The sequence below is a fragment of the Schistocerca serialis genome, chromosome 5 (genome assembly GCF_023864345.2).
Source record: "Schistocerca serialis cubense isolate TAMUIC-IGC-003099 chromosome 5, iqSchSeri2.2, whole genome shotgun sequence".
Classification (NCBI taxonomy): domain Eukaryota; kingdom Metazoa; phylum Arthropoda; class Insecta; order Orthoptera; family Acrididae; genus Schistocerca; species Schistocerca serialis.
In genome coordinates, this window is record NC_064642.1 from 827096306 (window position 1) to 827122760 (window position 26455).

A 26455-nucleotide genomic window follows, 5' to 3' on the forward strand; every position below is an offset into this window, starting at 1 on the left:
CACACACACACACACACACACACACACACACACACAAAGATAAAATGCAAATAAAATTCAAATTTGGTGCCGAACTCTCTGGTGAGCAAATGAACACTGACAGGGCTGGGACACATAACAAACCACAATGACACTGTGTTCTGGTGTAGTGAAAAGCGTTTTACTAAGTTATTTGTGGAAAATATTTGTTATAGCTACGTATGCATCACAACATCTCAACATGATACGGAGAATGGAAGTGCTTGCCACACGAAATGTAAGTAAATACGAAAATAGGCGCGAAAACATCGCGAAAAACTAAATTACACTCTAGAAGATAGTTTAACTCCCAAAAAAAGAAAAAAACTTTTTCATCAACATCGTTTAGTTGCGGATGACAAGCTACCTGTAATAATTAACACAAAAGTGGTCCAGAAAATTCATGCTCACCAAATGTAAAGGTATTTACAAAAGGAAACGCTCTGTTGTTTGAACTAAAAATGCACATAATTTTATAATCATGCAACAAAAATGTTCATATTGCAGAATAAATAAAAACGAAAACCCACTGATGATGGCACAGTTTTGCCCAAACATGTTTGGGTACTGAGAAAAACGGTGTTTTGCATAACTAGCGGACCTCAAATCCAAAAAAAGATAACTTTGCATATATTCTTTGAAGTTCTTAAAAATATATTTTTTTAGTAAATGAAGTCTTTTGTCAGACATAATAAATATATGTAGTGAAGCCAATTGACTGCACTTAACAGATACATTCAATGTGTTGGTCTTGAATAGTTGTACTAGCAATAATTGCTGTTCGCTTCACATAATAGTGAACTTAATTACCTTTGTTACTTCCCAATTAAAGATTCTGTCAGGATTAACAAATTTCAAAGCTCAACTTTCACATTTCCAACACACTATACTTAACTATCCATAAGCACTGCCTTCCGTATTAGTTGTATGTGCAGCACTGCCATAAACTTTTGTACGTGGAAGAACAGTTAGCAGGTAGCAAGCTGTGGTGATTAGAAATGGCCAAAGTTCCGTGTGTCAATGTGTCTTTTGATACAGATTGTCTTTTAAGATTCACCACCGCTATTGTGGTGAGCAGATAAAACCTGATGTGATTATTCTTCTCTAAGAAGTGATATAGCTAAAAATAATTGAAATAGTAACAATTTAACCATTACTCTATTTTCAATTAATCATTTAATAACTACATAGTTCTAGCTGCGTAAGCAACATGAATTATTGTTACAGTAAGTGGAAGTTGTTATTAAGGAACTGTTAGACACAGAAAGAAGTCATTTCACTCAGTACTTAGCAGCAATACCACATTCAAACTAATTTGAATGATTTTACAAGTAGTCAATTCCAGTAGATGCAATGTGATACCTATTTGCATCTATCTAGATATTTCTGGACAACAAGCTTGCCTGTCTCAGCTTAAAATGTTTTTTTTTGTGAGCACCTGTGGATGTTGTGAATAATGAATCTTATTTACATCTTGCTTATGATCAAGACCCTATTTTTACAGATTGCATTTCTGCTTGTATCTGGGTGGAGTGGACAATAATATGCCACACAGGAGCCAATGGCGAGCTTTCTTAATTTCATTCACCATATCAAATGTTTCAGGAAAACCTAGAACTGTGTCATTTATGATTTAAATGAGGAAAACTGCACCAGTTACTTATGTTTTGATGCTTAACACAACTCATTTCTAGAATTTATTCCATTTTCAAGTGCATTTGTTCACATGAATCTGTTTGGTGATGTTTGCATATATGATTTTCTGGCTCTCTTGTGTTTTTTTTGTGGTAGACTGCCACCAGAAAAATCGGACAAAATGAATCTTTGAGTGTTAGAAATGGTATTTTTGTTTGTCTACTGATAGGTATATACAAAAATAACATTTCTAACAATAGCATTTAAAAACACTTAAAGATTTATTTTGTTCGATTTTCAGTTTGCAGTCGAACCGCTTAAAGAAGCAAGAGAGGCAGAAAATCATACACGAAAACATTAACAAACATATTCACAGTGTACTTTTTACTAGTGGTAAATACGATAGTTAATTTTTAAATTTTTAGTTAATAGATAGGATGGGCTATGTATGCAGTTTATAATTGGGTAGACAAGAATTTGTTGTTTTTGTATCTTTGGTTGCACATGTAATGTGGGAGTGCATGGATTCATGACATTATATGTCACTTTTCTTGGTCAGTGAAATTACACTATTATTTTTTTAATGGCTCTTTTAGTGTAGAAAGAAAAGTTGTTGATCCAGCTATGCTGTATTTCTGTAATGTTATTAACTTGGAGAAATTGATTAGCTTATTTACATGGTCAGCTTGATTGATAATGACTATACTATTTTCTTTATCAAATTTTGCTGCTGTCACATCTTGAGTGGTTAATTTCTCATTTAGGCTGTTGAGGATGTGGTGTTGTATCTGTCTGGCTCTAGGAATCAATAGAGTGTCAGAAACAGAGCCGTTAGAAGTAGATTAACGAGCGATTACCATCTCCAGTCAGCCACTTGTGAATGTCACACTCTGTGGAGGCAAGTCTGTTGATACTAGTTAAAAGCTACTACAGCTCATCACTGACTTCAAATTAGAAATATTGGCGTGCACTAGGATATCACAGTTTATTTGGTTTAACCATATTCAAGACCTTCTCGAGTAGATCACACCAAACACAATAAAGTCTTTCCACATACCACTTCAACACTGGTCAAATGTGAAAACAATTGGAACCACTATTCACTTTCCCTCTGCAGACTTCTGTTCTAAGTAATGTATCAGCTTGTATCCAGCCTCTGGGCAGTACCTGTCTGTGTGAAATGTTGTGACAGCAAATGTTCTTGAAGGAGAATTTATGTCAGCAAGTCTGTGGTCAAAGCCTGGCCTGAGAGTAGATGGCATTTCTTTGCCACAGCACTAGGAGGAGGGGAGAGGGTGAGGAGAGAAGGATCCCTGGTACTCATCTGATAGCTGGTCAAATCGACCTGGGCCATCCAGGAGGGACAGGAATGAAGAAAATCCGTACCCCTATGAGAAAGTGAACCCAGGATGTGCAGGACCAGAATCACACAGTCTGTCTGCTAAACTATCGAGGCTGTACATCGGTAAGACGTGTTCCTGCCATAATGAACATACCACACATCAGTTCAGTGTGTATGTGTGATGCACATATGACAATGAGGCTGGAAGCGTCAGAATAAATGTAGTAAATCGATGATAATTAAATTGCAGTCCCAAGTAATTTAACTTCTTCTTAACTAATGCTATAACTGCATATCCAGTCGCTTTTCCAGGCAGCTCAGTAGTGACAGGCTATTTCCACTATGCCTTAGGGCCCTTGTCAAAACGTCAATCGCTCCGACAACACCGACACAGCTTTCTCGTAAAATGCATACACATTACTGCGAGCATACATCCTACGGCATACGAAAATTGCATTCTCTGTACAACTAATAATCTAAGGCGTTCCATGCCATATATCTGGTCACAGGAGTTTTAATTAATCGAGAAATTCACGAGATACGCTGTGTACTTTGGTTGTAGGAAAGACTGAAGTAACGGGAAGCGACGACCGCTGCAGTTCGCGCTGGTGCCCCCGCCCCCGCCCCCGCACTCACCCAGGCTGACGCCGGAGGAGGAGGGCGGGTCGTCGCAGCGGCGCTGCGCGGCGCCCCACGACCCGGCGAGGCTGAGCGCCAGCAGGGGGCGCGCGCGCACCAGCGCCGCCACGGCCCGCAGGCCCTCGCGGCCGCACACCAGGTGCGGCAGCTGCAGCACCGACACCTGCGGCGCACGCCGCAGTGCCGCGCACAGCTGCGCCACCTGGCGCGTGCCCATGTTCAGGTCCAGCACCAGCTTCGACAGCGAGGGGCTTGCGTCCACCTCCAGGCCCGTGCACAGCGCGTCCACCAGCGGCTGGAACCTGGGGGCGAGCAAAGGGCGCCCTGTGAGCTCTAGAGACCGGTACTCCCTGTACATTATCGTGACTGCGGAGCACTCCCGTCAAGTTCCACACTGCCCAGGGTGCACCCACCAGAGGCCGGGTGTGCGAAAACAGACACGCACGTTCGTTTACTGTTTGGTTGGTTGTTTTATTGGTTTATCATTTCATTGATGATTAACATTGATTGTATGTAGATTAACGTTGTTTGTATGTTAATTAATGTTGATCGTATTTTGAACGTTAAAAATGGTCCATTTACCAACTATCTAGCTAAACAATTTTTTGAGAGAAAATATATTTTGTTTATGTTTAACAAATTCTAAACGATGGTAAAATTAACAACAAAAACGCTAATCATTCTTTGTGTATTTGGTGTTGTTTTAATTTTATCAATCTTAATTTTATTCTTGTAATTCAAATCTAATTTTCTAATCAATAATTAGATACATAACAACTTTCTATATTTTAGAATTTAAAATATATCTATCTTTTCCATGATAATTTTCGATTGTAACGTTGAAAATAATTTGTTCTAATTTTTCTTCTAGATCTTCTACTCGTTTACAGTTTACTTTTATTTTTCCTAATATTTGACCCATTTTTATATTTTCGATTCAAACTATCTTTTTCATTATGTAAGAAACTGTGTTTGTTTTTGAAAATTGGATGTATTTTTAAGTAAGCTATCCTGGGGAAAGAATTTCCATTATAAGTAGAAAAACCATCTATTTTTATTTCCAAAAATGGCTCTTCTTTAGGATACTAAAAAAATTTCTAGTTCTTGTCAAAGACTACTATGTGAAATACAAATAAATCCTTCTTTATTAAGAATATTGTTATTGTTCTTCATTTCTATAAATTTATTCTTACAGAGACCTTTAACAACATAAACAAAATTTTTTACTATTTTGTTCACATAATACTCACATATATGTAAACTTATTTTTATCGTTTGACATGGAAGCATTAATTTTATAAATTCCACCTGTAGGAAAATCTATCTATTGTCATTGGAATTAATTTTTTATCTCTTCTTCCGCTTCTCTCATTTTTCTCTTCCTTCTCCAAAATATTCTTGTGTTTTTCTTTTAAAGACTGTGTGTATCATCCAAATATTATAGTTTTATTTCTTGTGTACTTAAATCTTCTAATTCTTGTTCTATATTTTTAGTACATTGCAAATACAATGCATTACTTGGTTTAATTTCTTCAATGGAATATGGTTAAATTTTGTTGGAAGCATTTATTCTTTTTCTAGACACAAATGGTAAAACATTATTTGTTTTTATTAGTACCAATTATTCAGTATTTATTTGTTTCAGTATTGTAGAACACAAGCTATTAGATTTAGAAAAATACGTGTCTCCAGATTTTATAACGCATATTTGTTTTACGTAAATTACATTGTCTGCCTCCTCAAAATTTCTGTGTAATTACTGGGTGAGCAATTAAAACTAAACACAGTTAACCCATATTTAAGTAATTTTTCTCTTTCTGCCTTATTATCTGCTTTAATTTTTATTTATATTCCAGTTAACTCTTTTGTGTTTCTATTACCCCAGTAGACATATTGCAAGAGATTGTAAATAAGACAACAACTGTTTTGTAGAGTATCTGTTAATTTTTGCCACATTTTAGATAGTGGAACAGAAGAAAAAAAATCTTTATCGAAATATTTCCTGTTATTTGCTGTTAATTGTAAACACACTGTTAATGGGTCGAATTCTTGTAATTTTTGGAAATGTGGTTTAAGATAATTATAGATTGTTGCTTCCAGTTTTTAAATTCCATTTTCTTCAGCTAATGTAGAAGTAAAAGTTTCCCTTAATCATTTATTGGTACAATTTAAAAAATCTGTAATATGGTTATCAACTTGTTAATTAACTTCTGGACTTGATAATTGGCAAATAAAGTTATTGTATACCTTTACTCCAGAATTTGTATTTATCCAACTTAAACGGTCTTTTCCTACAGAATTATTGTTGTTAATTATTACATTGCGTTCTTCCTTATGTTCTACTTTCATTCAAAATTAAATTATTTGTTAAGTACTCGATCTTTCTTCTTTGTTAAAAATTCCCGCAAAAACTTGTGTAATGTCTAAAGTCAATAAATAATAGTGTTCCTTTCTAAGTTCTTGCAGTATTTGTTGAACTTCCTTTAGTAATGTATAAATCTTGGCACCTGCTAATCGTATTTTTAAAGGAATAATAACTGGATTTGTATATTTACATCTTATTACATCCATATCCACATTAGTAACTTGTTTTGCTCATTTACATCTTGCTGTATTCGAATCTAAAAGAAGGCGTAATTTACCTTTAACAGTATGTTTGCAGAACAAATTTAAGAAACACTCCTCATAAGAAAGTATTAAATGATCCACATATTTCTTTCTTAGCTAAAAATTGTTTTTTGCTTGTATCTTGTACAGTGTATGAAATCTGAAATTTTAGCTACTACACTCCTGGAAATGGAAAAAAGAACACATTGACACCGGTGTGTCAGACCCACCATACTTGCTCCGGACACTGCGAGAGGGCTGTACAAGCAGTGATCACACGCACGGCACAGCGGACACACCAGGAACCGCGGTGTTGGCCGTCGAATGGCGCTAGCTGCGCAGCATTTGTGCTCCGCCGCCGTCAGTGTCAGCCAGTTTGCCGTGGCATACGGAGCTCCATCGCAGTCTTTAACACTGGTAGCATGCCGCGACAGCGTGGACGTGAACCGTATGTGCAGTTGACGGACTTTGAGCGAGGGCGTATAGTGGGCATGCGGGAGGCCGGGTGGACGTACCGCCGAATTGCTCAACACATGGGGCGTGAGGTCTCCACAGTACATCGATGTTGTCGCCAGTGGTCGGCGGAAGGTGCACGTGCCCGTCGACCTGGGACCGGACCACAGCGACGCACGGATGCACGCCAAGACCGTAGGATCCTACGCAGTGCCGTAGGGGACCGCACCGCCACTTCCCAGCAAATTAGGGACACTGTTGCTCCTGGGGTATCGGCGAGGACCGTTCGCAACCGTCTCCATGAAGCTGGGCTACGGTCCCACACACCGTTAGGCCGTCTTCCGCTCACGCCCCAACATCGTGCAGCCCGCCTCCAGTGGTGTCGCGACAGGCGTGAATGGAGGGACGAATGGAGACGTGTCGTCTTCAGCGATGAGAGTCGCTTCTGCCTTGGTGCCAATGATGGTCGTATGCGTGTTTGGCGCCGTGCAGGTGAGCGCCACAATCAGGACTGCATACGACCGAGGCACACAGGGCCAACACCCGGCATCATGGTGTGGGGAGCGATCTCCTACACTGGCCGTACACCGCTGGTGATCGTCGAGGGGACACTGAATAGTGCACGGTACATCCAAACCGTCATCGAACCCATCGTTCTACCATTCCTAGACCGGCAAGGGAACTTGCTGTTCCAACAGGACAATGCACGTCCGCATGTATCCCGTGCCACCCAACGTGCTCTAGAAGGTGTAAGTCAACTACCCTGGCCAGCAAGATCTCCGGATCTGTCGCCCATTGAGCATGTTTGGGACTGGATGAAGCGTCGTCTCACGCAGTCTGCACGTCCAGCACGAACGCTGGTCCAACTGAGGCGCCAGGTGGAAATGGCATGGCAAGCCGTTCCACAGGACTACATCCAGCATCTCTACGATCGTCTCCATGGGAGAATAGCAGTCTGCATTGCTGCGAAAGGTGGATATACACTGTACTAGCTCCGACATTGTGCATGCTCTGTTGCCTGTGTCTATGTGCCTGTGGTTCTGTCAGTGTGATCATGTGATGTATCTGACCCCAGGAATGTGTCAATAAAGTTTCCCCTTCCTGGGACAATGAATTCACGGTGTTCTTATTTCAATTTCCAGGAGTGTATAATATTATCACAGAATGGTTTTGTAATTGAACTGAATTGTCCTAAATTTACTTCTCCTTTTGTGTAAATGTTATCTCCAATATTTGTAACAAGATTGTTATTACTTAAATTTTCTGTAAGTAACCATAATCAACATCTTTTGTTGGTTGGTTTTGTTTTATTTCCAAGGAGTTCTGTTACAGAATCTTTCTTTTTGTTGTAGCACAAATTTTATTTTCAGCTTCCATTTACAGACACAAAAAAATTAGATTTATGAAAAAGTAGCTAGAATTTAAAAGAGGTTAAACAATAGAAAAAATAAGAAGTAGCTGAAACTGAGGTAGCTGAAAGTAAAGTGAAGTCCTTTTTTTTACCTATTTGAATAGGACAGAAATCACATTTAATAAACCCATCCATGTTGGTATGAGTATACTCGATCTATAAATAATTGATTTACGATTTTCACTATAGAATAATAAACCCAAAGTATGGGGAAAATATAGAATTATGTTATCAAGGTACAGATGATTATATCTATAATATACAAACAGAAGAATTTTGTGAAGATGTGAAACTGATGATTGATAAATTTGTTACTAGTGATTTTCTTGAAAATAATACTTATGATATTCGTCAAGTTAATAAGAAAGTTGTAGAAAAAATGAAAGATAAATGCAATGGAAAAATAATGGTAGAATTTTGTGGTCTGAGAGCAAAAATGTATACTTAGAAAGTTTGCAATAAAATAGAGAAAAAACCTGAAGGAGTTAAGAAACGTATTGTCAAAAATAGAACTAGCTTACTATAAAGGTTGTTTGTTTAACAATAGAGAACAGTATGGAAGAATTAATATGATTCAAAGTGAAAAACATGAAATAAACACTGCTTAATCAAACAAGAAAGGATTGAGTCTTCATCATGACATAACATATTTTTTGAAAAATAAAATACATACATTACAATACCATCATTATGCAATCTGAAACTGAAAGAGTGCCAGTCTGGCAACACTGTAATCACACGTATGATAAGTACCTTTGTCAGGAGCTCATAGTTGTGCTGCAATGTTGGTACAGCGAGTAGAGTTTTGGGTTAGCATGCAGGAGCGAATTTCTTTTATTTGCTAATTTCATTCTGAATATTCATACGGTAATATATGCCGTTTCTTAGGTTACATGTATCCAAAATTTACATTTTGTAACTCTGCAAGTAGCAAATACATGGTCAGACAAATAAGAAATACAGTTGAAGCAAATGACCTCTGATAGGACAGAATATCTACAAAAACAATATCAATTTCGAGATGCTACATATGCGCCTGTTCCATGGAATGTGCATTACCCCTCTGACAGATATTCTTCTGCATGATTCATACCGACATCGCTAATTGTGAAATGTTTTGCTTCAAATTACACTGTGTCCCTAACAGTAATAGACATGATGTTTCCACAATCCCATCAATATAATAATAATAATAACAATGTAAGTGTTGTGTGACTACAACCTCCCATCAGGTAGACCATTCGCTGGGTGCAATCCTTTCGATTTGACTCCACTTAGGCGACTTGTGCGTCGATGGAGATGAAATGATGATGATGAGGACAACATAAGAGCCAGTCCCTGGGCAGAGAAAATCTGCGACCCAGCCAGGATTCGAACCCCAGTTCTTAGGATTGAAATTCTGTCAGGCTGACCATTCAGCTACTGAGGGCGGACATAACAACGACACTAATGTATTGAAATACATACTAATCAGCAGGCAGTTTCCAGACTCAGTATTGAAAGGCATGGGACCATGATGATAACACAAATAATAACCGAGTTCGGACATTATTCGCAAAGCACATTGTTAGTCCTATTGATAACGTAAGGACCTAACGAAATGTATGGACCTGAATGAGGCAAGAATAATAGTTGCTATTAATATCTGGGATCATTGGAGGAGGATACAAAGAAAACAAGTTTAGCATCTAGTGGATGAGGTAATTGTGAAATTCCATGTCATGAAAAGGGCTTTTTTCAGAGGTGGCCAATCTTCCATTTCTACGATTGTAGTATGTAAGAGCAAGTGTTTTCTAGAGGACCCGCTGCAATCGCTGTTGACGATTAAGATGCCAGATACCGTACCACCTGCACTACATTTACCAAATAAAAAACATAGGCCTCAACCCAGGATCGAACTGCCGACCTGCTGTATGCTGACCCAAATCTCTATCCACTGCACCAACAATGCAGCACAGCTATCAGCTCCTAACAAAGGTACTTACCATACATATGATTACAGTTTTGCCAGATTGCCTCCTTTAACGTCCATTTTCTGCTGGATGCACTCGCCGGACGAAATTTTGCGAGAGACATTTTTTTATCGCTGGTATGTGAGGAGTTGCGTAGCGAAGCCCGAGTGCGCGAATTTTGCTTCACCCTGTATATTCAGATGATCGTGATACTTTACGCATTTTTCTAGTACATGGTTTCATGCCAAGACAGACTTCAGTACATAATGTTCACTCCACGATCACAAGACATCAACTCGAGAATATGTGGCCCACAGATTTAATTTTTCCTAATCCGCTAACAGTAAATGTTGGGAAGGATCATTCTTTTTGTTGCTGGTTGGCGGCACCAAGTTAATATTTGATCGATAGCCGCAACGTAACTTCCTCACGGATGAAAAGTGTGTGTCGGACCGAGACTCAACTCGGGAGCTTTGCCATCCGCGGCAAGTGCTCTATCGACTGAGCTAGCGGTCCGGCACACAGTTCTAATCTGGTAGTTTGCTTCATATCAGCGCATACTCCGATTCACAGTGTATCAGAGGCCGTGAACAGTGCTGCATGACTGAGTCAGTCAGTGCACAACTCGTGCTTCCGGAGGACGTTGTGATTCCCGTAACCTGTAAAGCTGGGCGTCCCAGACGAGGACGAATGCACTTCCTCTGGCTGCAAGCTTCTGCAGTGTGATACGGCAGGGTCGAAATTTACAAGTTTGTCAGTCTGGGTGTCCTCCTGATTCAGTGTTCCACATGCAGCATGTTGCAACATCTATAGTAAGATTAGGTTTATTAAAGATTTCATTTCTTCTCTCTGAACAACCATTTTTCCACTGGAATATGGAGGCAGAGGGCCACGTGGGTTACTACGATATGCCATTGATGTTCTGTGCATGAGGCGCTGTCTCCGGAAAAAACAATGAAAATGGGTAAAAGAAAATGGTAATCATGAGGGAGAAGTAGGGATATCAGCATAAGTGCTTGTAGTAGTAGTAGTAGAAGAAGAAGAAGAAGAAGAGGAAGAGGCATTTTGGGAAGGTGGCATATGAATGAATGGAAATTATGGGAATATTCGAACTGAACTGAACTTTATTCCATAAAACGTCCTTCTTCTTGATGGGGAGACGATCAGTGTCTCATTTTCGCTTGTAAAAAGAGCCACTCACATTCTACTAAGTGAGATAACACATGAAAAGTATAAGGATTATATTTTGCGTTCACTACATCATTTGTTACGACGTTGAATTGAATGGCAATGAAACAATGAAAAACGGAGATAAAATTAGAAAAGAAGTAATGAGGGTCTAACAAGGGATGGAATCAGTAAGTCAAAAGGCAATCAAATACAAAGAAAAATGGAGAGAACAGCTACGTCGTATGCTGTAAGGAAGACTTCCTAAATTACCAATGCAGTGTAAACTGTGGGGCATGAGAAGTGTAGGAAGAGTGAGGAAGAGATAGTGAGTCGGAAAAAGGCCCTAGGCCTTGTAACGGGACATCCTCCTCTAGCATTGCTTTTCCTCGACATTAGTTGTCGTTACCAATATCATTTTTCGAATTTTGGACAGGTCAGTATCATATGGCTTGTTTTTGTGAATACTTTCGCAGAATTTTCATATTTCTACCTAAAATGTACGAAAAGGAATTACTTTACAAAGTGTTTTAATTTCGATCTTATAATCGATAGGTATGAGGATTGAATATACAGTTAAAATTATATTTTTGGAAACATTTGAAATTACGAAAAATTCGCATATTTAAAATTTGTATTATTAATTATGCAATCTTGTACGGTTTACTATGTTTATCTCTGGATTCATTTATGAAATAATAATCGAAATTAATAATGCAACGAAAGTTAGTAATAATTCATTTTTTAAGAAAAATTGTAAAGCCTTTGGAATACTGTTTTCTTTCGCAGAGTGTGGGAATAAGCTTGCCTCTGATATAATCGGACGTATTTCTGTGTAATAGGTGCGAACAATGTACAGTAATTTCGGCTTTGTTAACGTGAAAAATCAAAAGACCGTATGATGTACTAAAAAGAGAGAAAATACACTACTCGCCATTACAATTGCTAGACCAAGAAGAAATGCAGATGAAAAACGGGTATTCATTGGACAAATATATCATACTAGAACTGACATGTGATTACATTTTGACCCAAGTTGGCTGCATAGATCCTGAGAAATCAGTACCCAGAAAAACCACCTCTGGCCGTAATAACGGCCTTCATACGATTGGGCGTTGACTCAAACAGAGCATGGATGGCGTGTACAGGTACAGCTGCCCATGCAGCTTCCACACGATACCACAGTGCATCAAGAATAGTGACTGGCATATTGTGACGAGCCAGTTGGTCGGCCATCATTGACCAGACGTTTTCAGTTGGTGAGAGATCTGGAGAATGTGCTGGCCAGGGCAGCAGTCGAACATTTTCTGTATCCAGAAAGGCCCGTACATGGCTTGCAGCAAGCGGGCGTGCATTATCCTGCTGAAATGAAAGGTTTCGCAGGGATCAAATGAAGGGTAGAGCCACGGGTTATAACACATCTGAAATGTAACGTCCTGTTCAAAGGGTCGTCAATGCGAACAAGAAGTGACCGAGACGTGTCACCAATGGCACCCCATACCATCACGCCGGGTGATACGCCAGTATGGCATTGACGAATACATGCTTCCAATGTGCGTTCACCGCGATGTCGCCAAACACGGATGCGACCATCATGATGATGTAAGCAGAAACTGGATTCATCCGAAAAAATGACGTTTTGACATTCGTGCACCCATGGTCGTTGAGTCCACTATCGCAGGCGCTCCTGTCTGCGATGCAGCCTCAAGGGTAACCGCAGCCATGGTCTGCGAGCTGGTAGTCCATGCTGCTGCAAACGTCATCGAACTGTTCGTGCAGATGGTTGTTGTCTTGCAAACGGCTTCATCTGTTGACACAGGGATCGAGACGTGGCTGCAAGATTCGTTACAGCCATGTGGATAAGATGCCTGTCATCTCGACTGCTAGTGATACGAGGCCGTTGGGATTCAGCACGGCGTTTCGTATTACCCTCCTAAACCCACTGGTTCCATATTCTGCTAACAGTCATTGGATATCGACTAACGCGAGCAGCAACGTCGGGATACGATAAACCGCAATCGCGATAGGCTACAATTCGTCCTTTGTCAAAGTCGGGAACGTGATGGTAGGCATTTCTCCTCCTTACACGAGACACCGCAACAACGTTTCACCAGGCAACGCCGGTCAACTGCTGTTTGTGTACGAGAAATCGGTTGGAAATTTTCCTCATGTCAGCACGTTGTAGGTGTCGCCACCGGCGCCAACCTTGTGTGAATGCTCTGAAAAGCTAATCATTTGCATATCACAGCATCTTCTTCCTGTCGGTTAAATTTCGCGTCTGTAGCACGTCATCTTCGTGGTGTAGCAATTTTAATGGCGAGTAGTGTATATTTACGACAAAAAATTCTCGAACAACAGTCTTTAAATTTATTTAGTTCAAACTAATTGTGAGGATCTGATGTGAGTTTTCAGGTTCAAGAATCAGACCCTGGAGAAGAAGAACTGGAGCCATTTCAACACGGGAAACTAAGTACAGTTGAAAGTGTAGCGTAATCTTTGCTCCTCTCAAAACCTCCATAAAGACTTTGCTTATTAATTAGTTGCACTGGGTGTTGTTCAATGTGGACAATAGCCGGAAGAAGGAAGAAGGGGGTAGATTAGTCTGACTTTGGAGTTGTCGGGAGGAATGAGTCTTTCGACAGTCATACAATGAAGGCTTTCACGACCGGATGGTACTGTCGTTGATAATTATTCCGGGCTATGTGGCCGTGGTACATGGAATATAGCCCGGAAGAATTATCTTCCGACAGTGTTTCCCGTACCACGTTCTGGATTCTCTTGTAGAAAAAAAAAAGAGTTATTGAAACACTTGCTTAACCTATAAAGTCACACTGATCTCAACGAACGACAAACAGTTAAGAGGGAGACGAGACGGCGGAACAACCTGTGAGGGGAGCGGGCCGGGCCGGACGCACCTGTCGTGCGCGCTGTCCTCCAGGCAGGTGATGGCCAGCTCGAAGGCGGCGAGCCGCGGCTTGGCCAGCGTGGCGCGCACGTGTCCGGCGAGGCGCGCCAGCTCCGCGGCGGCTGCGGCGCCCCCGCCGGCGGCGCCCGGCTCGTGGCCCAGCAGCGACGACACGCGCACCGCGCGCACCGACTCGTTGGCGGCGAGCGCCGCGAAGAAGGCGTCCAGCTGGTCGCGCGGCGCGCAGCCGGCGGCCGCGGCGGCCTTGTCGGCGTCGGCGTCGGCGTCGGCGCCGGCGCCGGCGTCCAGCTGCAGCTGCAGCGACAGCTCGAGCGCGGGCAGCGCGCAGGCGTCGCTGCGCAGCACGTGCGCCCAGCCCTGCAGCTCGAGCGACGCGGTGCGCACCAGCGGGGGCGGCGGGGGCGGGCCGGGCCCGGGGCCCGGGGGGCAGGCGCGCGCCCCGGCGGCGCCCACCAGCCGGCACACCGCCGCCACGTTCGCCTCGCTGGGGCCCGCCGCCTGCCGCAGCCGGGACGGCGGAAGACATGAAGACGACCGAACCCGACAGCGGATACCGAACGTAAACAGAGACGGGCCGCAGAAATGCTGAAATACCTGAACTGGCAAACTCTCGATCGTAGACGCCAATGGTCCCACGAATGCGTCATTACTAGGTACGAAGAAGTAGTATGAAGTGAGAATCTAGCAATATGTAACAGCTCTCTACCTATCGCTGCAATCTACATTCTGAAGTTGAGACTAGACTTGTGTAATGCTGTATACTGTCCAGGCATCTCACACAGCCAAGTGCATGCAGGCTAGAAGTTGATACGACGCTCTCCAACGTAGCGGTGCGATTTGGATGCTGGTCTACAGACCACGAGCCGTACTTGATTCGGAGTGCCGACCTACGCCACCTCTTACTGTATTCCTGCAAAATGATATTCCGAACAGGAGATTCACCGTGCCTTACCAATAGGCGGTTGAAAGTACATCGAGGAGAAGAGAAAAGCAATTGGCATGTACTCAATAACAGATTACCTCTGGGCTCCGTTCTTGCTCCACTGTTATTCGACCTCTACACAGCTGACCTGCCGAATTTGACCTGCCGAAAATTTCAAGATGCAGATGACCTGGTAATTTCATATCCGAGTAAAGAACTTTCTGAATGTGAAGACCTAACAAACAGCCTTACTAAACTTTATGAATATTCTGAGACATGGCGACTGAGACCAAATGTTTCTAAAACCGAGATAAGCATGTTCCACCTCTCTAATCGCCTATCATCAGCAACGATCAGTCCACCATTCGGCCCAAAATACCTGCGAGTCACTCTGGACAGAACTTTAACATACAAAAAAACACCTTTCCGACTTGGCCAAGAAGATACAAACACGAGTGAACCTTGTGAGAAAGCTGGCAGGCAGTACACGGGAAGAAACCACATCAGTTTTCCAAGGAGCATCCCTTGCACTGGTGTACTCTGCGGCAGAATACTGTGCACCAGTTTGGCTCCGAAGCGCCCACGTAGTGAAAGTAGACGTCCAACTGAACTCAGCTATGAGAGTAATTAGTGGTACAGTCCGGTGTACGCCTACTTCCTGGCTACCAGTGCTTTCAAACATCTGTCCTCCAGACCTCCGTCTTTACAACCTCTGTCAGCAAGTTTCTGAAAACAACTCGATCCCTCTTCATGACAATTTGCTATCACTGCCCAGGAAACGCCTCAAATCTAGAACACCAGTATATGAAATGAGACTCTAAATGCTACCCAAAGGATTCGACCAGGACGCAGAGTGCAAACGCGAGTGGCAAGCTACAAGAACCTGAAACCATGAACTTGTAGACAATCCGACAGTTCCAGTTCCAGGCTTCCACCAACCGAGGGAGGTGTGGGTGCAGTTAAACAGATATTGGACTGAAGAGGGTACGTGCAAATACGACATCCACAAGTGGGGCTTTTCAAGTGACAGTGTGTGTGACTGCGGTGACACCCAACCTATGAGCCACATTGTGAATGAGTGTCCAATCAGACGCTTCCCTGGTGGCATTGAGAAGCTCAATCAAGCATCCCACGAGACACTCCGCTGGATCGAGACCATCAACTTTCCAGTATAGCCTGAGCCGTTTTAAAACTTGTCTACTACATATAATTTCACATGTTCATTTTTATATATATTTCTTTGTTTTGCTAAATGTGTATTACTATAATTGATGCATACGATAATAGTAAGCGTGCCTTTCACCCGGTGCACGTTTGACAAGTTGAGGAGTTAGCGGAAAGTGAAGGACAGAGACAAGTGGTCGTCTTTCCGAACTTCAATGTTGTTTCTTCAAAAGTAGGAAAGTTAGTAAGAAAACCTAAAGTCAAGTGCGTTTTCTGTCCATGAACGAAATCCAGAGGTCTTCTTAGCCTCAGTGAAGGACAATCTATGCGTGAAAAGGCGTGGTGCTCATAAAATCCCTATACCTCTCGGAACTAATACATCGGATAAACTTGACACGTCGTGGAAGATTGTTCGATGTCTTGTCTTCCACTGAAACTGAAACAGAGCCACTGGAACTCACTTCAGCTGTTACCATACTTTCTTTGTCCTCGTTAAAGAGGTGGCAAATGCAAAAGGGTAGGGATGTATTAGTAGTAGGAAGATGGTGGCACAAGGACACAGTCGATATCAAATTAACATTACATTAATTACATTGATCAATTAATCACCCACAACCCACCTCCACCTCAGTCTCTGCCCTGCTCCCTCCCCCTCCACACCTCTTCTCCACCCCATCACACCTCCTACCCTACTGGCAGGAATTTCGAATTTTCGTGGGAATTTCGAATTTTCATGGGAATTTCGAATTTTCGTGGGAATTTTCTTTGTCCCACAGCTGTGCTGACGACCAACCCCACCCCACCCGGGAATTGCCGGGAAATTAAGTATGGCGGTTCCCTTTCTGGGGCTCGAATCCCGATTGTTGTGGAAGGAAAGCAGAAGTCCATCCTTCAACATGTGGAAACTGTCCAGACGAAGGAGAGGAAGGTTGGTTTAGTGTACTTTATTGATTTTGGTTGGGAAATTGAAGTATAGATTGGTCCAAATTTCGTAATTAATCCTAATGTTCGGTCCTAATTCCACAACTTTATTCATAACGCTACACAAGGAGTGTCTAAAATCGCAAAATTAACACTGACATACAATTGATGTTATCCAGCTGGGAAAAATTTGCACAATACCATTCGAAACTAGTGGAAGACGTACTCAAAGTCTACCCTTCACTTACAAGTGGTTAGGTAAAAGGATGGAGTGCAGTGTACCATCTTTATTTTTCGTGGGAATTGCGTTCAACTGACGGGTTGCTGGAGTTTAAGCATACAGCTGAAGACTGTATCTGTCACCGTTTGACGTCAGAGTTCACTACTGATGCCTCCACCTGCATTACTCGATAATCACCCTGCAGCCCAGGTAATGTAAGTCGATACACGCTACCACAAAAATGCTCATGGAAAATGCTTCAGTGTTCCAATTACACATCGAAATTGTCATGACGAAAAACAACACGCATAAACAATGGGTCACAATGTATTGGGGGATTGGGAAAATGTCACTGCAATAACACAACTCCTGCAAAAACCGACCCCAGAAGATTGCATCACGTGAGAGGAGCGGCAGTCGCAGCCGTGCCCTCCTTGACGGGCGCTCACGAGCTAACCATCTCAGGGGCAGTCTTACGCTCCCCCCTACCACCTCTCATCCCTCCCTCTCCTCACCATAGGTTGGGATAAGACCTGTGTCATCTTTCTGCTGGTGGTCCACAAAGAGATCCTTCTTGCGGCATTGATATACTGCCTCCAGTCTACGGAAATCAGTCACAGGTAGACAAAAGGGAAGAACAGGATGCATCATGCAATATGTTAAACATATTTCTCGGAAATACTGGACCCCTCTGGAACAACGACAAAGTTCGGGAGGACTCCCCAAATAGCCTTTTCAAACGTCCACTGCTTGAAGAACAGGCAGCTGTCACACCATGTCTGGCAGGAGAATCTTCAGTCCACTGTGGCTTACCGCCCCCGCGCCCTCTCAGCCCCCACTGGCGGACGAGTGCAGCACCAGGTCTGCCTTGAGTTGACCATCCAGGCATCGGACCTTTGTCAACACAAGAGAATGCATCATCAACTAAACAATGTGAGATAATTGACGGCTACCCCAGGTGCAACTTACTTGTTCATCTAGAATGTAGCCGCACTGCGCAGCCCCCGGCCACACCTGGTCGGAGAGCGGCTGCATTGGCGACTGTACACGGTAGACATGCCCCCAATGCCTCCAGCAGGCAGCCGTTCTGCGCTGGGGAACACTTTTATTTACGTCAAAGCATCTCTTATTAGTGAGCATCTAGTAAAAAGGAAAATACAATTGTGACGATAATAAGTGTCGTCTTTCTACGAAAATAGGCGCAGTCCAATTTCTTTTACCTTTGTGAGCAAAATCGGTATACTTTTTACGTTCGACTGTAGGACACAATTCGCATCTCTCTCTTCACCCCACATCCCGTTATTTTACGACATACAACAAAGTGCAAAGAAAAAAGAAAACTACAGCACCGCCGCCATTTACAGATGACCAAATTCCAGAGGTCGAGCTACACACCTCCTATATGTATTGACCCTGTATAAAATCTTACACGACTTCAACTATTTTCCCGCAAAAACTACAGTCACTGCAGAATGTCCTCATTATTTTGAAACCATCATCGAAGTAAAGAAAAAGCGTGAATTTAAACTCTGACGGAAAAACATCTGCATTAGGCGATTTCTTTCGGTTTGATGGGCAAATTACGTGGTTTCAGAGCGCCCCTCAGGTTCAGATCAGTGTCTGTAAATAAACTTTCATACATGTGTGTATTACAAACATTCCCGAAACCTGAAATAACATTACAGAATACAGCCATTCAAGTCATTTGCTCACGCATCGCAAAGAACACAATCATTTTACGTTCGTCAACAAGAAACTACAATTCAGGAGGATGCTGTTTTTTGCACGCTATGGGAGGTCCCGTTTTACCAATTACACCGACGTTTACGAAACAGTTCATGAGAGTCTGTCTTGTAATAGAACCTTGTATAAGATTTTACAGCGTCTCTGGCTTCTGATACACCGAAAACAAATGCCATCTGCATCATCACCTTTGACATTTTTGCTCCATATCTCCTCTCTACCGACCTGTCTGTAAAGTTTTTGTCACCCAGCAGCCAATAATATGCAATAGTGGCAGATTCGTGCGTCCTAGTTTTGTAAGCAGTTTGATTATCACAGCCTGTTTCATGCAATCTACTCGCATGTTGGAAAAAACACTATCACTTCTAGGCTCCACAACAAGCTACGATTCAAGTGTTGCCTACTTTATAATTAGAGGTTATGCTGCATGAAATAACACCTGTTTTAGACACAGAATCGTGACGATAATAACAAAAGCAGTCATGATTGCATGAGAATAGATACAGCCGATTTCTATTGTTTTATGAACAAAATCGGTACAGTACTGCATCCAAACTTTAAACAGTTATACAATCTCTTCTAATAGAAGCTCCTATAAGATTTTACCACATCTCTCTCTTCCCATATATCGAAAAAATGTCATCTGTGTGTTGATACTGAGCATATCACGTATACATGTATCGATCCATTGGAGCAGGTGGCCAGTGACTGAAGCCGCTTGCACAGACCTGCATAAAATTTTGTCACCTGTACTGCAGGAAGACCATATCCAACAGACTATCAATCACAAGAGGAGGTTCCTCCATCATTCCTTCATAAGCAGTCTAATACATTGTTTTTTTTTCAGCTATAACTCATCCAAGTAGTGCACGACTGTAGCTTTGTACACCACAATACACTTAGTTTTTCTACCATGACTTCGAGACCTGTGTCAGATGCTAAACCAACATTAACACATTTCGATCCATTGGCTCTCACAGAAAGCCGAACATCACATGATATAAACTGTTCAGCTCCCATAACACACAGGCTGGTAGAAATAAAACAAAGAGGCAATGTTTCTCGTTGACAAAAATGTGGAAGACATCGCAACATATGGAAACTGGAAGAGTTTGCGGCATTGTAGAGCGTTTCCAACACATATCTGAAGGTGACGACTGATACAGTTATCTCATCTCCCACAGTGACGGGATAGAAGATGTCTCGATGTTCTGTTTCCAAGAGCACTGTTTTCCTTATTTCGCAGTCATGTATATGATTACTGTTCCAGTGTTACCCATCGCCGGAAGGTGCTGTTCATAACATGTATGGGGTAGTAGAAATAAAAAGAGGTACTGTTATCTTAGTGGTGAAAAAATGTATAGGGCATCGAACCATATGTAAATAGGACAAGTCTGCCTGCAATTTTGAGGAATGCTTCCAAACAGCTGTCTGAAGGTTATGATCTCTACATTTAATCCCATGCTCCCCAGTGACAAGTAGCAGATATCCAATATTCCACCAAGGCTCTCTCCATCTCAACCAAGGGATGTCAGTCAATCATTATGTGGTAATCAACAGTGTACCAGTGGATGGATAGAATGGGAAAGATACCATTGATATGGGATGATGTACTGTGATATGCACTACAGTTGATAGCATGATCAATTTTAGCAACTTTACCAGTTATTCCGTAATTTCAGCACCAGCAAATGACACACAAGGATGTTTCCCAATTTCTGAATCATCTCTAAACCACTTCTCTACTACTTTGCAAGTACCATATACTAGATTGAGAATCCAGATAGATGACTGTGCAGTACGTCCATTCTGTCATATACTCCAAAGAATACCAGTTTTTCCGTAATTTAAGCTGATCTATCTGATGACTGTCCAGTATGTCCATTCAGTCATATACGTCATATACTAGATTGTGAATGCAGATGCATGACTGTGCAGCATATCCATTCAGTCATATATACCAAAATATACCGGACGGTGTCCTATACTGATGCACTTTGGTTATCTATTTCCAGCACACCAATCATAGTGCAGAATTTACATTACGACTGGCCATCTTTCCTGTGTGGATAGGCGTCACTGAATATTCTCACATTCACAGGATAAAGTTGGAGACTGACAGATCCCTCCCACATCGTCCTTGACAAATCATCCCTGTAACACGGTCGCCAATTTAATCTGGAACTGACCAGAAGTATGAGAGTGCTAAACCCACTACATTCCATGCCTCGTCAAGGAACGGAGTGAGCACAAGATCTCTCTAGCTGCATGCGTGTCAAGGAGGATAGCACCTCCTATCGGTGTATAGTAGACATGAGAGTGTTGTGGTGATATAACAGATGGTTAAGAAGAAATGTGCGGTTTATACATGATGGAGTTTGAAACATTTCACGAAAATCAACTGTGCTATCAATTCTGAAATATTATTCCACTGTCTGGAGTCAGTACCAGGAAGGTACCGGCATGAGATAAATGAATGTTGAGCATAATCACACACTCCTACGGCTACGAAGTTCTGCACCTAAAAATGCTATATTGTTGAAGCCATATGGTTTCTGAAGTATTAGTCGCGTGGAATGCAACGCTCTTGATACTCCTTGTCCGATATAAGTGTTTGTATGGATGCAAATGTAATCACTCCCAAGGAAATGATGAAAATATAACAGTTTTTGCAACAAATGGACGCAACAGCTTCACAATCAGACGGTTTCTCCGTGCTATTTCAAAACATACGTTTTTAACGTTTTTGAAGTTGCGTTTCGTTTCGGAAGTCATGACTATTGAGTTTCTTTGTTGTAACATAGTTCACACCCGTTTATTTGTCGTTTCCATTTCCGTGAGATGTCTATGTGATATCTCGTGTGCTCATATTTACTTGTGACTTATATATTATGACAACTGCCAAGACTGCAGAAAGAGAATACTCATTTTACTGACCGGACAGACAGTTCACAATGTTGTGGAAAAAAATGCACGAGCGAGTTTTCAACACAGCTCACAATCTTGGCAGTCCAACACGATGGCCACTTACCCATGACGCCGTTGCTGTTTCAGGCTGGTCTTTATTGTACTTATTGTCTTTGGACAGTTCAGTGTTTCTATTTTTTTTTCTCAGTTCAGTACACCTTCTTCCTGTTTTCATGCTCGATCTGTGTTTAGTTTTTGACGGGCTTTTCACTGGGCCATCTTACCACTAGATCTGGGAGGAGCGTGATGGGGAGTTTCCCTTGTCAACATAAGCGTGATACCCGACTACAATAGCCGAGCAAACCAGCCATAGAAGAATACTGCCTTGGTACAGACCATCCTATGAACGGAACAACACGACTGTTCTGACATACACTTTCAGCTCTTGGGATAGTATTATTAAGGAAGCAGTTGGAATTAAATTAGCAAGTAATCTTATGTCCAAGGATTGTGGTTTTTGTTTAAATTTTGCATTGGAATCCAGCTCTCTCCCTTAACAAAAACAGAGGGACAAGGCAAATGCTATCTCACCCACTGATTGCTAATACTACTGCCAATAACATCCTGCGCCTGCCATCATAGCGCTACACGTTTTAGTTGGATTGTGACGTCATTGACCCGGTGCCAGTATTCCATGTCTTGGATTCTGAGATCACATAGTTGGGCCAGTAAGCCCTAGTCACCATGTTCGATCACCGCCATGCATTTCAGGTGAGAAATCTTGGACTCTGAAGCCATACTAAGGTTGCGAAAGTATTCCAAGTCTCAGGCTGTGACTTCATAGAACCAGCGCCAGTATTTCGAGTCAGGCATCATGACAATGCGTCGTCTTGCATTTCCCGCCAATTATACATAGGAAAACAGCCCTGCTTCCACTGGAAACACACTTGCGAAATTGGGCTAGTTTTTGAATTTCCCACCATTTTATACTTACTGGGTGGGGAAACCGCATAACGTCATCGATGACACACTTTGGCGACCGGATGCTCAGTATATGTCTAGTAATAATAACCTCAGTCTTTTTGCAGATGACGCAGTAATCTAGAATGAAGTGCTGTCTGAAAGAAGTTGCATAGGCCGGCCGAAGTGGCCGTGCGGTTAAAGGCGCTGCAGTCTGGAACCGCGAGACCGCTACGGTCGCAGGTTCGAATCCTGCCTCGGGCATGGATGTTTGTGATGTCCTTAGGTTAGTTAGGTTTAACTAGTTCTAAGTTCTAGGGGACTAATGACCTCAGCAGTTGAGTCCCATAGTGCTCAGAGCCATTTGAACCATTTTTTTGAAGTTGCATAAATGTGCAGTCAGATATTGATAGGATTTCAATATGGTGCTAAGACTGCCAACTCGTTTTTAAGTGTTCAGAAATGAAAAACTGCGCACTTCTTAAAACGAAAAGACGTTGTATGCTATGACCACACTGTCACTTAGCCACAGTTCATTCGGCCATCTCAAACAAATATCTGGTAACACTTTATAGGGGTATAGAAAGCGTGATGACACGGGATCAGTCGTGGATAAAATTGGTGACAGACTTCGGTTCATTAGCAGAATACTGGCTGGGCGAATGCAGTCAGTCTACGGAGGAGACTGCTTAAAAATCACTCGTGCGACCATGTGTCGAACAGTGCTCAAGCGTGTGGGATCCGCACCAGATAGGACCAACAAGCGCTGTTGAACGTAATCAGAGAAGGGCACAGGTTTGCTTGACCTGTGGGAGAGTGTCACAGAAGTGAACTGGCAGACTTTTGAAGACAGTTGTAAACTGTCCCGAGAAACCCTACTCACAAAGTTTCAAGAACCACTTTTCAATGAAGACTCTAGGAATATACCACAGCCGCCTACATATCGCTCCCATAGGGATCGTGAGTATAAGATTGGAATAATTACTGCACCAACGGAGGCATTTAGACAATTGTTCTTCCTTTGCTCCATTTTTGAATGATTGAGGAGGAAGCCTAAGAACTGGTGCAATGATATGTACGCTCTGCCATGCACTCCACAATGGTTTGGCGAGTATAAATGTATATGTAGAGGTGGATGTGGATGTGCTGAACATGAACGACACATACGTCTGGACCAGTCACAGAAAACTCCTGTGACCGAACATTGTCTCAGGGTAGAAGGTGGACTAAAAGAATAACAAAACTCTCTCGTTGAGGTCTTCCTAGTGGGACAGCGTAATTGATGAAGCCGTGGAAATCTTGTGAACAGAGTCACAACGTTCAAACTCAGAACAGCATGGGATCCAGCAGTGGAAATACTGAAGTCCCAACGACCACAAGGGAGAAATGTTGGTTATACGAGGGACGACACCTCACTGGCGGCACGAATATTAGGGTGACAGCGGAGCAGTCGGTCGCACGCAAGCGCGAACGCGGCATCAGATTTTTCGTCGGGCGGGTGGCTTACCAGTCTTTTTCCTGCTGCCGCTCAGGAAATCTCCGCTATTGCCCAGTCATGCTCAGCAGTGTATTCGACGCCACACGGGATACCGCCCATTTGAGCCTATGAAGTGTTGTGAGGATAACACAACGACATTTGACGTTTCGTCCGAGAACCATATATACACTCCTGGAAATGGAAAAAAGAACACATTGACACCGGTGTGTCAGACCCACCATACTTGCTCCGGACACTGCGAGAGTGCTGTACAAGCAATGATCACACGCACGGCACAGCGGACACACCAGGAACCGCGGTGTTGGCCGTCGAAATGGCGCTAGCTGCGCAGCATTTGTGCACCGCCGCCGTCAGTATCAGCCAGTTTGCCGTGGCATACGGAGCTCCATCGCAGTCTTTAACACTGGTAGCATGCCGCGACAGCGTGGACGTGAACCGTATGTGCAGTTGACAGACTTTGAGCGAGGGCGTATAGTGGGCATGCGGGAGGCCGGGTGGACGTACCGCCGAATTGCTCAACACGTGGGGCGTGAGGTCTCCACAGTACATCGATGTTGTCGCCAGTGGTCGGCGGAAGGTGCACGTGCCCATCGACCTGGGACCGGACCGCAGCGACGCACGTATGCACGCCAAGACCGTAGGATCCTACGCAGTGCCGTAGGGGACCGCACCGCCACTTCCCAGCAAATTAGGGACACTGTTGCTCCTGGGGTATCGGCGAGGACCATTCGTAACCGTCTCCATGAAGCTGGGCTACGGTCCCGCACACCGTTAGGCCGTCTTCCGCTCACGCCCCAACATCGTGCAGCCCGCCTCCAGTGGTGTCGCGACAGGCGTGAATGGAGGGACGAATGGAGACGTGTCGTCTTCAGCGATGACAGTCGCTTCTGCCTTGGTGCCAATGATGGTTGAATGCGTGTTTGGCGCCGTGCAGGTGAGCGCCACAATCAGGACTGCATACGACCGAGGCACACATTGCCAACACCCGGCATCATGGTGTGGGGAGCGATCTCCTACACTGGCCGTACACCACTGGTGATCGTCGAGGGGACACTGAATAGTGCACGGTACATCCAAACCGTCATCGAACCCATCGTTCTACCATTCCTAGATCGGCAAGGGAACTTGCTGTTCCAACAGGACAATGCACGTCCGCATGTATCCCGTGCCACCCAACGTGCTCTAGAAGGTGTAAGTCAACTACCCTGGCCAGCAAGATCTCCGGATCTGTCCCCCATTGAGCATGTTTGGGACTGGATGAAGCGTCGTCTCACGCGGTCTGCACGTCCAGCACGAACTCTGGTCCAGCTGAGGCGCCAGGTGGAAGTGGCATGGCAAGCCGTTCCACAGGACTACATCCAGCATCTCTACGATCGTCTCCATGGGAGAATAGCAGCCTGCATTGCTGCGAAAGGTGGATATACACTGTACTAGTGCCGACATTGTGCATGCTCTGTTGCCTGTGTCTATGTGCCTGTGGTTCTGTCAGTGCGATCATGTGATGTATCTGACCCTAGGAATGTGTCAATAAAGTTTCCCCTTCCTGGGACAATGAATTCACGGTGTTCTTATTTCAATTTCCAGGAGTGTACAACTAGTCCGTCGGAAAACCCTTAAGCAACACAAGATTAGAGTAATTAAAATAGGACCGACCCTTTTACGGAGTCATTTTCCCGCGATCCGTACGCGACGGGTACGAGAAGGAACCACAACGTACGGTACAGTGCTAATCACGGTCTGCAATGCGCTTCACAGTGGTTTGCAGAATATGTACATGGGCTGGCCGTTGTGGCTGTGCGGTTCTAGGCGCTTCAGCCTGGAACCGTGCTACCGCTACGGTCGCGGGTTCGAATCCTGACTCGGGCATGGATGTGTGTGCTGTCCTTAGGTTAATTAGGTTTAAGCAGTTCTACGTTCTAGGCGACTGATGACCTCAGATGTTAGGTCCCATAGTGCTCTGAGCCACGTGA

General features: G+C 43.3%; 1 protein-coding gene across 1 annotated transcript in view; it reads right to left on the minus strand.

The window, feature by feature from the left end:
- LOC126482252 (uncharacterized) overlaps positions 1–26455 on the minus strand; it is a 163694-nt gene that overhangs the window by 67756 nt on the left and 69483 nt on the right. Inside the window, exons 7-9 of the mRNA XM_050106232.1 lie at positions 14409–14648; positions 14140–14357; positions 3538–3936 (exon numbers count right to left, since the gene is read on the minus strand). Of these exons, the coding sequence (XP_049962189.1) occupies positions 3538–3936; positions 14140–14357; positions 14409–14648 (857 nt within the window). The remainder of the gene's footprint in view (positions 1–3537; positions 3937–14139; positions 14358–14408; positions 14649–26455) is intronic.